This window comes from Ostrinia nubilalis, chromosome 22 (assembly GCF_963855985.1).
Source record: "Ostrinia nubilalis chromosome 22, ilOstNubi1.1, whole genome shotgun sequence".
Classification (NCBI taxonomy): domain Eukaryota; kingdom Metazoa; phylum Arthropoda; class Insecta; order Lepidoptera; family Crambidae; genus Ostrinia; species Ostrinia nubilalis.
Window position 1 is genome coordinate 2,652,658 of NC_087109.1, and position 19,148 is coordinate 2,671,805.

General features: G+C 38.1%; 1 protein-coding gene across 1 annotated transcript in view; it reads left to right on the plus strand.

Moving 5' to 3' along the window:
• Nucleotides 1-19,148, plus strand: part of LOC135082859 (long-chain fatty acid transport protein 1-like) — a 29,612-nt gene that overhangs the window by 2,955 nt on the left and 7,509 nt on the right. Inside the window, exons 2-4 of the mRNA XM_063977619.1 lie at nt 6,410-6,644; nt 15,871-16,021; nt 18,562-18,799. Of these exons, the coding sequence (XP_063833689.1) occupies nt 6,430-6,644; nt 15,871-16,021; nt 18,562-18,799 (604 nt within the window). The 5' untranslated portion in view covers nt 6,410-6,429. The remainder of the gene's footprint in view (nt 1-6,409; nt 6,645-15,870; nt 16,022-18,561; nt 18,800-19,148) is intronic.

Below are 19,148 nucleotides of genomic sequence, written 5' to 3' on the forward strand. Positions count from 1 at the left end.
GACATACAAATATACATAGATAACATTTGGTGATGCGATTGCCACGTCCTTTACGACTGGATATTTGAAATGGCCCAGCAAAATCGGCGCCACAATAATAAAATGGGAATGACACATTAGTGCGGTTGACCGGCAAGTGGCCCATAAGGGGCTACATAGTCTTGCCGCGCCAACGGATGCAAGTGACGCAGGCCTTCGTGACGCTGCGAGCAAGCGCCCTGCCACCCAGGGGCCAGAAGGTGTCCCTGATAGAAGCTAGCAGGAGCTGAGGCCCTGCGTGAAAAAGACGTAAATGTTCATCAATTAAAATCAATCTAGTTAATCGATGTTTATCTAAAATTATAGGATGTTTTTTATCGAACTCGTGATTAGATAATTTTAGCCTTCCTCCTACTCGTAGGACGCCATCTGCGTCGAGGAATGGATTTAGAGGTAAAAGTTTAGACTTATGATGCAATGGTTGGCTCTTTGAAATAGTATTAATTTCTGTATGAAAAGATTCAAATTGACAGAATTTAATTAACAATGTTTGAGATTTATTCAACTCTTCAACTTGTAGTGAGCCCGTAATCTTAGCTTTGTTTTTATTAACATTGTTGGCAAATCGCAATACATAGGCAAATATTCTTTTTAATTTACTATAGGATGAATATTTGTCAAAATCAATAAATGTAGGTTTTTCAATATTTAAAAAATGAACTTTTAATTCGGGAACCTCAACAGAAAAATTAATAAGTTGCTGTGGCCACTCTACATAATCGTGTGCTAGGTAAGGAGGCCCTGACCACCATATACTAGTAGGTTCTAGGTCTTGGGGTTCGACTCCTCGAGAGGCCAAATCAGCCGGATTGAGATCCGTAGGAACGTGTCGCCAAGTGTGACCGCTTGTGAGCTCGTTAATTTCTTGAATTCTGTTAGAAACAAAGGCTTTTAGTAATTTTTGAGGTGTTTTGATCCAACTTAATAAAATTGTAGAGTAAGTCCAAAATACTACTTGTTTAAAATCCAATTTTAGAGATTTTATCAATTTAGAACATAGGCGAGCTCCCAAGAGGCCACCACAGAGCTCCAGTCGCGGAATAGTTGTAGGTTTGATAGGCGCGACTCGAGCCTTGGCGCATAATAACTTGACTGAAACATTGTTATCTTTGTCAATTGAGCGCAGATAGATACAGGTGCCATAGGCATCCTGTGATGCGTCCACAAAACAATGCAACTCAATTGATATGGGTTCATTACAAACAACATGGCGAGGTATGTATAATGAAGATAGTTTATTTAGATTGTTGGCAATTATAGACCAATCTTTGGATAAGTTAGGCGGCACTGGATCATCCCAGTCCAATTTTAGGCTCCAAAGCTTTTATAGTATAATTTTGGCTTTAATAGAGCATGCAGATAATAGTCCCAGTGGGTCAAAGATTTTACATGTCATGCATAAAATAGTTTAGTAATTGGCAAATTTGAATCGATATCAATTGAAATGCAATTAATCTAGTTTAGGAGACTAACTTACCCCTAAGAGTCTTGTATTTTTGTTTAAAATTAGGTAACTTTTAACTTTAACATATGGGGGTGAAATTAATCAATTTCCCAAAATAACTTTAGTGAATCATGTATTCCCTTACTGAAATAACAATGAACATTAGATTTTGATTGTAGAATAGGCTGGGTATGACTTATAGGCCCAGAAATTAGTATAAATTAGGCTGGGTATTAAATAGGCCCAGAAAATAGTTTACATTTATAGGCTGGGTTTACATATAGGCCCAGAAATTAATCTTTATTAGGCTGGATATCACATATAGGCCCAGAAATTAGTTTACTTTATTAGGCTGGGTATTACTTATAGGCCCAGAAATTAGCCACCCTAAGTGGGATTGTTGCAAAATAGGTTTGTTAGATCCTAACTTAATTCGCTTTGAACCTACAATATCCCAGAAAACGTCTGCCCCCAAAAGTATATCGACAGTGGAGGGACAGTAAAATAGAGGATCTGCAAGCTCAAGATCGGTAGGCAAGTTAAGATGTTCAATATTGACATTCATAGATGGTAATAGTCCAGTTATCTCAGGCACAACTAAGCACTGCACCTGCTTCTTGAATGAACTAACTTTTGATTTTAGAGTTAACTTACAACGTTCTGTTATAGAAAACGCGACATTGTTGATCCCAGACACACTCATCGAGTTGATGTCCTCGGTAAGCAAACTTAATTTTTGTATAAATGCATCAGTCACAAAAGACGATTGGCTGCCCGTGTCTAGCAGAGCACGCGCTTGGTACAATTTGTTATTGGATTCAATCTCAACCATAGCAGTACATAGGAGGACTTGGCCAACTGAAACAGCTGAGAGAGATATAGGCAAGGAAGGAACAGTAATGTTATCGGCTTCCTTAATATTGGGTTTGTCAAAATGTAACAAAGTATTGTGCCTAGACTTGCACATACGACATGATCCTTTCAGTCTACACTGAGAAGAAATATGGCCCTTACGAAGGCAAATATTACATAACTTTAGTCGAGTAACTTCATTGAGTCTGTCTTCAACAGACAACTTTTTGAAAGTTGGACATTGGTAAGTTGGATGAGATTGACTACAAATGACACATGTAGGGGTATAGGATGTGGCAATTGCATCACTATTGTCTTCCAATGACACTGAAAAAGACTTGGTTGTATTATTGTTAGACCTTTGAAAACTTTTAGTTTGATAGACGGGCTTCTCTACCTTATTTATAGAGGTAGTTTCTAAAATAGCAGCCCTATTTCGCAAAAATTGAAAGAAATTATCTAGTGTGGGCAAGCTTGGTAAGGTACTCTTATGCTCTTCCCACTTACAATTGGTAGAAGTATCTAATTTAGAAGATACTAAATATATTATCAAGGCATCCCAACTATCGGTGGGCAGACCCAAAGTATTCAAAGATCTCAAATTTTTAGTGACATTATCAATTAAATAGCGTAATGCCTTATAAGACTCTTTGTTAATTAGCTCAATTGAAAACAATGACTTTAAGTGATTATTAATCAAAATATTTTTGTTGTTGTATCTCTCGCATAACAATTCCCAAGCAACAAGGTAATTTTTGGATGTAAATTCAATAGATTTTATAACAACAAGAGCACTTCCCTCTAGTGATGATCTGAGATAATGAAATTTGTTTATTGCCGGAATAGAATCATTGGAATTAATTAATGAATCAAAAGTGTCATGAAACTCTAGCCATTTTAGGTAATTTCCATCAAATGTAGGCAATTTTATCGTTGGCAATTTGATATTATTGAATTCTTGCGAGTGACTGCCGTTGGAAACACTACATGCATCACAAAACTTTGAATTGGAATTTGGAGTAGCAGACTCAATTATTTCTTGGAAGCTAGACAAGGCAGAGTACATGTCACTTTCTATTGATTCTCTCTCTTGTAATTGAATATCTAAATTGTCAGAATTATTTTCTATTAAAGTTTGCAATTTATCGAAGGATGAAAATAGTTCTTGACATTTTTCTAACCGAATAGTGAGCTCCTTAAGTTTTGCACCTTTAAGGTCACTCGGGTTGATCAATTTAATAGTTTGCAAGTAGTTTTTAATTGAAGTTAGACGGCCTTTGATAGAACTACGTTGCCTATACAATTTAGTGAGGTCCAATTTGGCGGAACTCTCGTTATAGTCATCACTCTCAGACATATTGGCGCACAAACAATGAAATAAGCAAATAAAATGTGCAGGTCAAACTTGTATAGCGGTCCTTTGCGCAACTCGTGCGCGTCGCAGCCTCAGCCCGATGCCCCGAAGCTTTACAACTGCCCTGACGCCGCCCGCAGCAGAAGCGGAGATCGGCAGCTCAGAGGTTAGCACGCGTGATAGGCACCCCCACGTTGTAGGCCCGATTAGACTGAAACAGTTCGGCGTGTGGTGTTTAATGCGTGCAAAAGCTAATAGCGAAGGCACAAACAGGAAGACAGTGAAGAGCGACAAGAAAAGAACCCACCTGTTGCTTGGAGAATTTGAAAATATACTTAGCGAGTTAACATGAAAACTTTGGATGAAACACTTTACGACACTCCATGCGCATTACAATCGTGCAATAGGTTATATAGGTGCTTGGAATCTTGGATGGAGGCCTGGATTTGGGTTTAGCATCGGTTCTTCATCGGAATCATCGTTTTTCAGCAGTTTTCTTCGTGTTCGTGATGTCTACGGTCGCCAAAAACATGTTGGAGCTTAGGTTATAGTTTGTAGTATCTTGATAATAGGGGCCTTTTCAATAATAAGCCATTCTTCGGTGAACATTGGGGTTTACTTCGGTTTAAACAATATTATAGGTACATTACAGAAAATAAAGCCTTTCTCGTTGGCGGTAAAAAAATGGAAGCGACGCTTTCGTTGGCGGTCGTCGCATAGACAAAAATTCTCTCGGCTCCATAGACTTCTTTCTATGGAGCATGCTTGATTATAATAGGGGGCGCTAGCGTCGCCGGTGGTGGCGCTGATGTAGCAGCGCGAACAATAATAATATTAGTACCCACTATTAGTCAGTTATCACTTTACTGATACATTTTCTGAGAGATAAAATCTTCCGCTAAGGCCCAGTTTCTTGAACCTTAGTTAAAATAACCAATTGTTTTTATATCAAATGACAGTGGTTAATCAGTAAAATGCGTTTTTCGGACGATACTTAATAAACTTGGCTTTTTTTACCATTGGTAACATGAAAATTGGTTATCTTATTGGTTATATTTTAACTAAACTGGGCCTACGAGTAACTCTATCATTCAATTTGTAACTCTGATTCATTATAACTTCGTTACTTTTAACTATGTAATCTAAATTCTAATCATACGCGTATTAGTCCTCAAGTCAGTAACTCATGGCCGAGTGCTAATATTAACCCGGCGCCAATGACGTGAAAATAATTGCAAAGACGATGACCCCGGGTCATATTGACCCACATTTCATCGATCATTTTTCAGGAAATTGTACAAATAATCTTAATTTTAATTACTGTCTATGTATATAGGGTTCTTTACTGAGCTAATTAAACAAAAATAAAACGAATACATGAAATAAATATTTTTTTATGAATTTTTAAACAAAACATGAAAAAATCATGTATAGAAACACATTTGAGTCTATATTTTTTGTTTTTGGTAAATATTTTTAATATTAATAGGAATCAACAATGTTATATAGTGAAAAAGAGATAAAATCAACTTTTTATATGCAGATACAATGAGATCAGTCTTCTACTTCATCATTCAGAGTCATGGAACTGCTGCAACTGGTGCAGTATGTAATCAAATGGTCTAGGCATGTAAATGTGGCATGACGCACTTGCCGGCGTCGTACTAATGCAAGTTCGAGATTATCCGAAGACTGAGTCCCCATTACTTGCGTCTTTTTCACATTCGTTGCCATTTCTAAGTTCTGGCTATTACAGCCTGAAATTCTTCAATCTCGGAATCCGACTCTTCCAGCAACGCTACATTCTTGCTGGATCATTTAACAAAGACATTTTGACTAAAACTTAAAAAAGAACAACATAAGCTAGCACTAAACACAAAATAAGCGAATAAAAGTAAGTCACAAAATCACCGCGCCACCGATGACGCCGGGTCATAATGACCCGTTTTAATTTGAAGCCTGTGTATCTCGCTACGCAAGCGGAGTCACAATACGTTAACTAACGGAATGAATTTAGGGAGGTTCTATCTCCAGCTATACGAACGCCCCAACCACAAAATGGACGCAAAAAAAAAATTATGAACGTTTGAAAATGCCTCGGGTCAATATGACCCAGCGTCATTGACGCCGGGTTAAAAGTGAGAAAGGTATTCTGTCTGTCGATCACGTTATTTTAATGTAAAGTTGCTTCGTTTGTTCGTTCGATCGTTGCTTAGTTTTTAATAAATTTAAAATTCGGTATCCTACCTCTTTTTAACTCTATTATTTATCCTTTATTAAAGAAAATATTTTTTTGGTTTCTAATGACTAAGTGCTTAAGGTCACTGGTAGAGAATGCCACCCAGAATTAAGTCCGCCACTGTAAATCAGTATTATGTGCATATCTAAATAAATAAATACGTAAGACATGATTCTACTTTTTACCCACACTACTACATACATAATATACAACAAAGTCGCTTCACTGTCTTTCTGTCCCTATTAGATCTTTAAAACTACGCAACGGATTTTGATGCGTTTTTTTAAATAAATAGAGTGATTCAAGAGGACGGTGGGAAGTAGGGATTCATAACGTTTGAAAGTGTTTGTCGCGGGAGGTGCGATTTTTTTTACGCCGAGTGTAGTTTAACGCCCGTATTCACAAACGATGCTTGCTTAAGTGAAGCAGCAAATCGAACGCACAGCTCTGTGATTGGTAACTCCTTTTACATTGTCCACAGAATCCAATGCACGTACCAGGATGACAGAAAAGTCAGGCGTAAGATTCGAAGAAGCGGAGAGAAGACGGGGCCTGATTCTAGCATCCATCGCTATAGTATGCGCTACCGTGGCGTACGTTGTACGAGGCTGCCCCACTCTTATGGGGGGTGTGGCTTTGGTTGCGACGTACCTGATGACAGGGGATAGGTACCAGTGGGTGTATATTTGGAGGAAGACGCTGTCCAGGGACTTTTTGTAAGTGTTTTACTCTTTTATTTAAATTATACCTAAGTCTGATTTGATTTTCGTTGTTAATGACAGTTTAAGTTTCTCCCGGGACAAACTTGACGTTCACTGGTTGGGTTTTTATTAGCGGTGAAGCTGTAGATCCTGGCTGCACAGGAGTTGCAGCGGTGGGAACGAGAGATGGGAATAGTTCCGTTAAGTCCGATGTCATAAGAGGCGATCAAGGAAGATAATTATTATGCTATCATAAGGCCTCTACAACCCGTCTGGACAGCGTGGGGGTGTAGAAACAATCCTCCATTTGTTTCTGAAATCACATATAATTCCTGTATTGAACTTGAATTTAAATACATAAATTACGAGTGATCAAGGAAACTTCGACATAATTTTATTTAAAAGTATTCAGTATGCATTGATGTAAATGTAGCATCATGTTATTTAATACTTATTTTTACGGTTACAGCCGAAGAAACCTTGTAAGTTATAACTTAAGAGTTCTGAAATTTGGGTACATTGTAGCTACTTTTTGTAACGTTACATACTTAATGTAACAACATCCTTAAGTCGCTTTATGCATCATAGCAGTTTAACTAAACAAGGTACCAGTATTACAAAGATAAAACTCGTACGTATAAAACAATACTTTCACACCGCGAGCCAATTTCAATACAACGCCATCTATTATCAAAACTTAGAACTAACTACTAATTTGAGTTGCTTGTAGAATATTTCCGATCCAAAGTCCGATCCTTTCAAAACATCAACACAGCGCGTGTCGCACAATGTTTTGTCCGTCAACGGAACACTCGGACTTTGCTTGGAATCACAATGGACAGCCGACACCGCGGGTGACCTCTGATAACCGCAGGCGCAACCGTGTTTCTCGATTTTATGATCGCCTGGTACGCAGTCTCGGGTTGCGTGGAAAACTATGGAAGGGATTGAGAAAATTGGATATTTATGGACTTATTTTTACTTGCGTTTATGCCCGCCTGGTACTTTGGTCTTGGGTTGCATAGAAAATTCAACAAAAAGGCGAAGTAATTTTGAATTTATGTAAGTTTCATTATCATATTCAGGTAATTGTAAAAAAAAATACAACAAATTAAGCATTAATTTTGAAGTTGCCCTGAAAAGTTTCCCATAGATCGGTACGTGTAGGTTATTGTAGTGAAAATGAGTTTCATATAAGCTACATCCTGCCAGCAAATTCTTCCCTGAAGCAGTAAGATAGCCAGTTCCTCCCTGGTTGAGGATTCCGGGTGAAGCTCGCTTCCACCTTCGGCCTAATCATCAATCGTGAGATACAGGCCAAGAGCTTCCTCGTTGTGGATAAAAAAAAAGTAAAATTTAATTAAATAATAATCCTACTAATATTATAAATGCGAAAGTTTGGATGTCTGGATGTTTGTTAGTCTTTCACGCAAAAACTACTGAACAGATTTTGATGAAACTTTACAGTATTATTGTTTATAACCCAGAATATTTTTTGACGATCTGTGACTAACCAATTTTCACGCGGGTGAAGCCGCGGGCAAAAGCTAGTAATAGATAAATGGGCAGGCTCCACTAGGTGGGCTGACGATCTAGTGAAGGTCGCGGGAAGTACCTGGATGCGGGCAGCGCAGGATCGGTCGCTATAAAAATCCTTGGAGGAGGCTTTTGTTCAGCAGTGGACGTCATTTGGCTGAAACGACGAATAGAAAAACATGTGCAAAAGTTCGCAAATGCCTCAAATAGTGACGACAGCAGCTACGTAGCGCGGCCAATCATCCAATCGTAGCTATCGCTAAGCGCTCGACACCTCTTGTGTCGTAATAGGGTCCATCCGACCGCGGTCTTGATGCGGTTAGGGGGATAACACAATTAGAAGAAAAATCTAGAAATATTTCTTTATATTACGCCCGTATTCACAAACGATGCTTGCTTAAGTGAAGCAGCAAATGGAACGCACTGCGTTGAATAGAGCTCTGTGATTGGTTCGTGTGTCACCCTGTGCGTCCGCGCGCACTGTGAGAGCTCATAGTAATGTTTGTGAATACTGACGTTAGTCTTTTAGATTGGTATTGTGCTTGAACTGTTGCATATTATTCTAATGCAGTCTCCTCTCCAAATCGACGACTTTTGACATATTGTTGTTGAATGTTGAATGATTCTTTTGAAATAAAGCCGCGACTCGCCGACATGATTCGTCGACTTTTGACATGTTGAATGATTCTTTTGAAATAAAGCCGCCGGCACCAGGTCACTGGGCTGTCGGCGGGCTTGGTATTTAGAGTCCTTAAGACTAAGGCTGGGTTGCACCACCAAACTTTGACCGTAACTATAACGATAACCGGTGTATTTTGTATGGAGTTTGACACATTTTTGGCGTTTGTCAAAGTTAAAGTAAGATGGTGCAACCCAGCCTAAGAGTAATACAACGATGAACTACAGAAGTGTACTACCAACTGCTAATTAAATTTTTAATCTTGTCTACGCTTTAGGTAATCAACTATTGATTGTTCAATTAAAACTCAATAATGGCATATTAACTGAAGTCTGGCAGTCTTTTAAAACATCATAGAGCATAATTTTAGGTAGGCTTGGTTGAAAATTTATCTATCAGAAGAACTATTTTAATTTTGAAAACCTTAACTTATTTATGTGAAATTAAGAAATGTCAGGACATTTTTTGCATTGATATTAACATTACCTTACTAATAATATAAATGCGAAAGTTTTTATGGATGTCTGGATGTCAACATGTTTGTTAATCTTTCACGCAAAATCTACTGAACGGATTTTGATGAAACTTTACGATGTTACTGTTTATAACTCAGAATAACATAATTTATGACGATCTGTGACAAACTAAATTTCACGCGGGTGAATCCGCGAGCTAGGGTTGCCAACCGTACTATAATATATAGTATTGTACTATATTTCGGGTCTGCGTACTATATACTGTTGAAAAAATATATAGTACGCAAAAATACTATATTTTCAACACCGACAAATCAAACAAACAAATCCTTCATTTAAAAAAATAAGAACGTTACTTTATCATATAACCTATTGCGCACGTACCATTTCCTTTGATGAGGTCCGTGAACATACCCGATAGGCGATAGCATGTATCCGAACGCTTGCGTAACGAACTTGTCAATGTCAAATTGACAACGTTAATTTTAAAGTTGAGTATCAAAATGGACGACCTATACTCTGAAATAACGATATTGAATGAAATTTTTGCTAAAGTAAAAGACTGTAGTGACTTTACTGACAAAACTACAGGCCAAAAATGGCAGCATATTTTAAAAAATACTGAAAATGACTTACCAAATTTATTTAAAGTAATTTCATTCCGGCAATACTTACTTATTGTAAAGAAGACGTGATAACTTTTAAACTAAGAGGTATATCCTGATAAAATAAAAACAGTAATAATGCTAAATAGCAGGCAATACGAAAAAAATACATAAAATACTCAGAAAATGCCAACAAATAATAAAAAAATATACTTTTTGAAAAAAATCTGCTTTAAAATTCGTGTTTTTTTTTCGTTATTTGATAAAAATCTCCAAAAAATGCCCGTATAACAGGTGGTTTATATTACTTTGTATTATTCTCTATTGTATTACCTATGTGAAACCAAAAATCGCATGTCTCTATCCCTATCACAACATTTGCTATGATCGTTTGAACTAAGCCTCTCCGGGCGCGCCATTCAACGCTTCGTTAACAACAAAACTGAAAGTGGCTCTAGATTTGTAATTTTGATAAAGAGAAGTTAGATTTCAAATAAAAACAAAAGTCTTCGAAGTAAAATAAGCATTTTAGTTAAAATTAAAATTGTCTCTACCTGTAGCGGAGAATAATGTGGTGGCAGGCCTTTGTTCAAACGATCATTGCAAACGTTGTGATAGGGATAGAGGCATGCAATTTTTGGTTTAACAAAGGTAATACGATAAAGAATAACACAAAGTAATAAAAACCACCTGTTATGGGGGCATTATTTGGAGAAATTTATCAAATTACCAAAAAAACACGAATTTAAAAGCAGATTTTTTTTTCAAAAAGTATATTTTTTTATTATTTGTTGGCATTTTCTGAGTATTTTATGTTTTTTTTAGTATCGCCTGCTATTTAGCATTATTACTGTTTTTATTTTATCAGGATATACCTCTTAGTTTAAAAGTTATCACGTCTTCTTTACAATAAGTAATTGGAAGAAAAAAAATTCTATAAAAAATAAAAATAAAACTTAAAAATTTTTTGACCTCTTTTTTGTCGATAAAAATAGGTCTAGTTTCATCTATTTTCATATGTGCACTTTATTGTGACTCACACTGTATATTTGTCTATTTTTTTTGTTTTTGCCATAAAATACTATATTTTTTTTAAATGTACTATATTTTTTTACACCTTAATTTGGAAAATACTATATTTCGCTGATGAAATGTTGGCAACGCTACCGCGAGCAAAAGCCAGTTTGACTATAAATTATCATTAATTTTAGCAGTATGGATACGTCCTTTGTATTATTACGTGACTGTGCATAACACCCATGTTTATGCGAGCGGTATTGTATTAATTAAATCCTTTAAATATGGCGGGTCGAGTATCTTAACCATAAACAAAGTGACTAAAAATTCCATCATCATCAGGTCATTTAGTCTCCACCACTAATTGCCAGGAATTATCTAACGGTAAGAAGAATAACCAAATTCAAGTACATCAAATATGTGCAGACTAAACTGACCACGCATTATTGTCATCAATATAGTTAATAAAGGGTTTGGTCTACTATACTATCTCCAAGTTGGCCAGACGAATTAGGAAGGCCTAATATTTTGTCCCTTAGTCGCAATTTACGACTTACACGGAAAGACTGGGAGTGTCCCTACTCCACCGGAACACGGAACTACACGTCTTATTTACAGTACAGAAACCTATTTGGTATTTCACGTCTGAAACTTTGTTTTTTTGCAGAAGATTTTGCAGAAGACAGAAGCTTTTGATTTAATTACTAATCAATGGCGTTATTAGGTCCCTGTTACAATCAACCCATTATGAGTCAGTGAATAGCTACTGAAGTCCGGTCACTGATTTGATCAGGGTCATTATTTTGGACTTGATATTAATAAAGAACTATCATCATCATTATTTTTAATCTTGCACCCAACTGCAGAAACAGAACCCTATTGCACTACAGTCAGCGTAAATATAGTTCGTGACATCCAACCAAAGTAGCCAAAAAGTTCGCAATACGTCTTAAAATTTGTTACAACTGGAATAAGGTTGTGTTGTCATCTTTTTGGCTACTTTGGGTCTATTACGTCATGAATTATTTGACGCTGAATGTACAGTCGCGGAATGAAAAGGTTCGTCACCTTAGTGTCGGTTTTCGCTTGCACTAGGTTGACTAGGTATCTACTGTAGGAGTCAAACCCTTTTGTACCCTTTGCACCACCGGCCTGCACCACTGGTGGTGCAAAGGGTATTTTTAAATCCCTCTTGCACCACCAACAAATAGTGCTGTGCTACTAGTCGACTGTAAAACTAGTAGTAGACTGTAAAATACTTAATAATTTAATTGTTATAAATAAATCAAAACCTACCTAAAAGTTTTAATTTGTGTAAGTGTAAGTGCCTATAAACATTTCACTTCAGACCCACGATACCCCGGGCCTACATCCTACATACAACGTAACAATAAAGTACCAGGGCAACATAACCATAAAGGAGCTATTTTATGATACATGTTTATTTATCGGATCAACCAAGAAGAATTTGATATAGCTCCTTTATGATTATGTTGCCCTGGTACTTTAGGAATTATTCGTTGTATGTAGATATGAATGGTTGTTATTAATTTTTATGTTATGTTGTCAAATCTGCCCAGTAGTTTCGGAGCCTATTCAGTACAAACAATCAAATCTTTCCTCTTTATAATATTAATATTATATGATTAGTCCAGTCAATAAAGCATTATAGATGGAAAACTGTAGAACACAATTTCTGACTTCAGGACTTTATTTAGACTAGTTAGGAGGTGAACATAGCAAAAGTCCCCGCCCTTAGCCCTTGAGCCGGCGGGGACAGGGGGGTTTAAAGGTACCACTTTTCGGTTTTTCGCTTAATCCTCGGAAACTATGCGTCCTAGTGACATGACTACTATGAACCAAAAAAAGCTTATTCAATTTGCTACAGGTGAGGTACACAAGTTTTTCTATAAATTGTATAGTTTTCGCGGCATCTGCTCTAGAAGGTCTGTAATATTGGAAATTTTATTTTTGTCTTACATGTTTCCATCAGGAGAAAATCGACTAAATCAACATTGAGCAATCATTCTAGACATGCGGGAGCATGTTAAGCCTAGTTCCAGGGAGGGGACTGCACCGTGCGTATATTTAGACGAACCACTTTGAGCCACTTTTGACTCCTCATCACTCAAAAACTACTGTGCATTAACACTTCAAATTTGGCTCATGTGTTGAGACTTGCAAGATATACATCAGTTTCAAATTTCATAAATATACCTCAAACGATTCTTTAGATATTGACGTCCAAAAATCTACATGTCTGACCTACAGACCAAATTCTAACCACTTCCAGATGACCTCGAAGGTTCAAATTTGGCATCCAGAAAGGTAGTTATGTAAATACATAGGAACAAATAAAAAACCAGTAAATTTTAACATTTCACATGTGATAGATAGATTTTAGTGCTCTAAATATCGATTTTTGAACGGAAATACCTAAATAACCGTTTGAGGTATATTTATGAAATTTGAAGCTGATGTATATCTTGCAAGTCTCAATACATGAGCCAAATTTGAAGTGTTAATGCACAGCAGTTTTTGAATGATGAGGAGTCAAAAGTGGCTCTAATTGGTTCGTCTAAATATACGCACGGTGCAGTCCCCTCCCTGGAACTAGGCTTAACATGCTCCCGCATGTCTATAGTGTTTGCTCAATGTTGATTTAGTCGATTTTCTCCTGAAAGGAACATGTAAGACAACAATAAAATTTCCAATTTTACAGACCTTCTAGAGCAGATGCCGTAAAAACTATACAAGATATAGAAAAACTTGACGGTCTCACCTGTAGCAAATTGAATAAGCTTTTTTTGGTTCATAGTAGTCATGTCACTAGGACGCATAGTTTCCGAGGATTAAGCGAAAAACCGAAAAGTGGTACCTTTAAACCCCCCTCTCCCCGCCGGCTCAAGGGCTAAGGGCGGGGACTTTTGCTATGTTCACCACCTAACTAGGCTAAATAAAGTCCCGAGGTCAGAAATTGTGTTCCACGGATTTCTCTCTACACCGTCGTTAAGGCATTCATTGACTGGACTAGATTATAGATAATCGTTTTACAGTTAATGGTAGGGCGGCACTATTGGTGGTGCAAAAGGGATTAAAAAATACCCTTTGCACCACCAGTGGTGCAGGCCGGTGGTGCAAAGGGTACAAAAGGGAGTCAAACCTGCCAACATAACAGTGCAAGAAACAGTGCTGCTAACATTTAAATAAATATGACGTTTGCTAACGAATAAGGTTTTGCTTGTTTATTTTTCTATCCTATCAGTGCAATGCAATGATGACATTGACCAATTGACAATATTTGTTTTTATTTAATAGAAATAATAATGGCAGGTTGAACCAACAAGAAGGTTTTAGTTTATCAATCATAATAATCTTCTTGACAAGATAAATCGTCAAACACCTTTGATCTGAATAATTTTGAACTTTACTGACGAACAGTTAAAGATTATTTTCACTAACTCGAGATTATTCTGTAACATAGTTTCAAAAGGTAATATGTGCTCGCGATTCGTTGAAGGAATCAATTTGAAAACTGACGAACCTTTTCATTCCGTGACTGTACAAGAAGTAAGTGGAGAATTTAAAATTTTTCATTCACGTTCGTTACCCAAGCAATTTTTATGAAGACGTCATACTCTTCCCTTTTACTGTGACCGTATCGTACGATGCCGGCGGACGCGCAGTTTAAATCGTGAGAGTAAGTGCTAAGACCTTGCCGCGTCCTGCTCTCCTGGTAACGAATTCGCAGTCACGTGTACACAGTATAGGTACACTAGGCATTGGTTCCTAAAGTAGGGGGTGCGCCCCCTTTAAAGGTCTTTGCGCAGGGGAGGCACAAATACCTTTAGGCTGGTTTTAGTGTCACGCGGACCGTCCGGTGCGGACCCGCTCCGCACGGCCAATCTGTATGAACTTCTAGGGAGCGTTTTGGAGTAATGCGGTCCGGAGGAACCGCTCCGCTCCATAACAGTTCATACAGATCGGCTGTGCGGAGCGATCCGCACTGACAGTCCGCGTGACACTAAAACCAACCTTAAAGGGGGGCGCGGGCCATCTGTGTACTTAAGTATAAAAAACCTGCGACCGCTGAGAGAATGCATTCCAGACTGCTCGATACGACCAATAAATTTTAATAATCTTGACTAGAGGAGGGGCGCGGAATTTTTTGTATGGTCGAAAGGGGGCGCGTCTTAAATAAGTTAGGGAACCAATGCACTAGCGGAATGCCATGGCTTTGTGCGGTTGATTAGATTATGAACGATGCATAAATCGTAAGTTTACTAAGACCTTCGCGTCCTGCTCTCCTGGTAACGAATTCGCAGTCACGTGTACACACCTAGCGGAATGCCATGGCTTTGTGTTGTTGATTAGAAAGAACGATGTAGCATAATGCAGTAGGAGTTTATTCCGAAACATGTTTTATTAGCGCTATAAAAGTCTTCTCAGAAACAAGTCGCTATTGATCGAGAAAAATTAACACATTCATCTGCATTTTAAAACGATACGACCGTAATACGACTTTAGTTTTGAAAGTAAAGTCAGCGTCATATAGTTGTATAGTATAGTCATATAGTCGTATAGTCATATAGTCACGCAAAGAGACTAAAAAGTTGGTAACACAACTTAATTCCAAATTTTAATGTAACAAAGATGATTGTGTTGCGACCTTTTTGGCTACGTTGGGTGTCACGAACTGTTTGACGCTGACTGTACTTCAAAACTTTTATTATGCTGGGTTGCACCATCTTATTTTTACTTTGACAAACGTCAAAAATCTGTCAAACTCCATACAAAAACACCGGTTAACGTCATAGTTACGGTCAAAGTTAGGTGGTGAAACTCAGCCTAAAAAACCTTTTTGGAAAATCTTAACGGGCGTTAAATACAACCAGCTGTATTACAATGACACCTATTCAATTTTCCAGGGGCCTACGAGTTCTGCTAAAGACCATGTTCCAAGTGTGGGTTTGGGAGAAGAATGGAACAACTGTTGTGTCCAGGTGGGCAGAGGTGGCCAAGCAGTTTTCTGAGAAGAAGGCGTTCATCATGGAGAATAGGGCACTGACGTTCAGAGAGGTGAGTTGGGATTATTGTATGTTCTTCAGTTCAGAAACAGATGATTTATTTTGAAAATGAAATTATCTAACAGTCTGTGACCGTCCGTTGTGTCGTGTGAATCCGGCAGAGTGGAACAGGACCACTTTCACTCTTCTCGTAGATAGCGATCACCAGAACTCCAGCTGGCTATAAATCGTATGAGAATTCCTATAAGCCACCTGCATCCTTTATTTCTTCTTCTTCTGCCTCGCCTTATCCCGTTACGCGGGGTCAGCTTTCCCAATCATGCGCCGCCATTTGGTTCTGGTAAAATAAAAAAGATCGTTGTCCTGTAGCGGAGCTTAGATGACGATGATGGTTGGCGATAATGATGATCAATATGCCTTTGGTGATATGCATGAAACTGACGACATCATAAAGGTAGCAAGAAGACGCTGGACGCAGGCCGCTACCAACCGGGCAGAATGAAAATCATTGGGGGAGGCCTATGTTCAGCCGTGGACGTCCTATGGCGGAGATGATGATGATGATAATGGAACTGTATACAGTGTAAACTTTACACGTTATTTGGATGGACTTTTTAAAAGACCAACAAAGTATTTTCGCAATTAAAATACATTTAATGTACAGTCGCGGAATGAAAAGGTTCGTCACCTTAGTGTCGGTTTTCGCTTGCACTAGATATTGTAAGAGTCAAACTTGCCAACATAACCGTGCAAGAAACAGTGCTGCTAACATTTAAATAAATATGACGTTTGCTAACGAATAAGGTTTTGCTTGTTTATTTTTCTATCCCATCAGTGCAATTTTACAAAATGTAGTTTTTTTTAATAGAAATAATAATGGCAGTTTCAACCAACAAGAAGGTTTAAGTTTATCAATCATAATAATCTCCTTGACAAGATAAATCGTCAAACAACTTTCATCTGAATAATTTTGAACTTTACTGACGAACAGCTAAAGATTATTTTCTCTAACTCGAGATTATTCAGTAACATAGTTTCAAAAGGTAATATGTGCTCGCGATTCGTTGAAGGAATCAATTTGAAAACTGACGAACCTTTTCATTCCGCGACTGTACATACGAGTTCCTTTTTTTTACGTATGATACATTAAGGTGCATTATTAATGATTTTGAGAATCCCATCATATCCAGACTCAATCCTGTTTACAATAACTACGGCTGGAGGCTTATAGTTTATAGCTGATAAGAAAAATAATCTCCTGTTTTGGATTTCACGTTAAGCCATGCCGGTACACTCTCACTCATTTACGACTAGGCCTTTAGGTACGGTCAACAGCACGTCAACGTAAACACTGTGGTATCTTACGTAGTTGCAATACGGGCGACTTTGCAACGAAAATGTATAGCTTGATGTGCTGTCGACTGTACATTGACATTAATGAATGCGGAGGATTATTTTGATAATACTGATAAGTTTCTAATCATATGATTGATTACGATATTATGCAACAACATCTTCTTTCTTATCGATTTATTGATATACACTATGGGTAATAAGTAAGTGATAATAAGTAAAGGTCCTTAACCTGTAACAAGGAGACAATGTTGAGCTTTATCTCCAAGCGTATGTAAACAGATAAACTCAATCCCACGCGAAGTGAACGTCATACTTTAGAGTAGGCGCACACAGTTGATTTTTCGTCGGCCGATAGTTTAGTCTGGCAGTTGATCAGTATGGGCATGTATGGGAGTGTGCACACTACGCCGATTCGATTTGGCCGATTCTTCATACAATTTAAAATCGGGCACCACAACTATCGGCCAACTAAAAATCAACGGTGTGCGCCTACTCTTAAGCTGTGGTCAACATTGAGAGGACACTTAGTAAAGTGCAATACTAGTTACTAATATTCATGTTATTCTACGAGTAGGTTTATCAAGAAAAGCGAAAGGTATCTGACTTACTGACTGACTCACTCATCGCGAAATCTCAGAAACTACAAGTGCTAGGAGTATCAAATTTTGCAAGGGGGTTCCTTTTAGAACGTTGGTGCTCACTAAGACAGGATTTTGCAAAATTCAACCCTAAGGGGGTAAAACGGGATCCACGCGTGCGAAGTCGCGGGCGGTCGCTAGTAAGTGATAAAGGAGAGGGTTCACCACAATAGTTGATCAGACAACGAGGATCTACAGAACCTCTTGAGGTTAGTCTTGACTAGCCTGACACTGTTGGGCTTTTGTCGCTTATAAATGCGAAAGTAGCTCGTCTGTCTGGAACATTTTTGTGAAACTGAACCAATTTAATTTAAAGGTACAGAGTTAGTTTGAGACCCAGGGAAAAAAATAGGATAATGTTTTATACAGGTTCTTGAAAGAGGGACACAATTGCGCAATCAAGAAGGAAAGAAAAAGAAAAGAAGAACATAACAGAGCAGAGAGTCAGAGAACAGAAGACTCTGTGACTGATCGAAATTCTCGCGGGCGAAACAGCGGACAAAAAATCACACTAGCTAAAATGTTGTTTGCTCTATTTTATCTCTCTCTTCTATCTACAGCGAGAAGAATTTCTATATCCTTCTCTTATTTTTTTCAGGGAGACGAATTCAGCAACCGCATCGCATGGTACTTCAAACGGCAAGGTTTCAAGAGTGGGGAGGTCATAGCCCTCTTCATGGAGACTCAGCCGGAGTACGTGTTCCTTTGGCTAGGACTCGCCAAGCTGAAGGTCACTACAGCGCTGGTGAACACCAGTCTGAGAGGAGCACAGCTGATACACTGCCTCAGGATCGCTGGTTGTAAAGCTGTGGTGTTTGGGGATGAGATGAGTGATGGTGAGTAGGTACACTTGATTTGATTTCACTGGTTGGGTTTTTATTGGCGGTCAAGCTGTAGATACTGGCTACACAGAAGTTGCAGCAGTGGGAACGAGAGGTGGGAATAGTCCCGGACTATATTTGAACAACAAAAGACCTCTTTATAGCTGTTTAAATTTTGTTATTGTGAGTTTAAGACTTGTTATTGTCTTTTGATTCTATAGTTGAAAAGACTAGTCTACTTTTGACTACAAGAGAATTGTTGTAGAGGAGTGCTGTTGATTGTTACACAGTTCCCAAGAAAAGTTTATACATATTTCTTCAGTCATTTTCACACCGCACCGGCTATTCCACAGTATGCAAAACT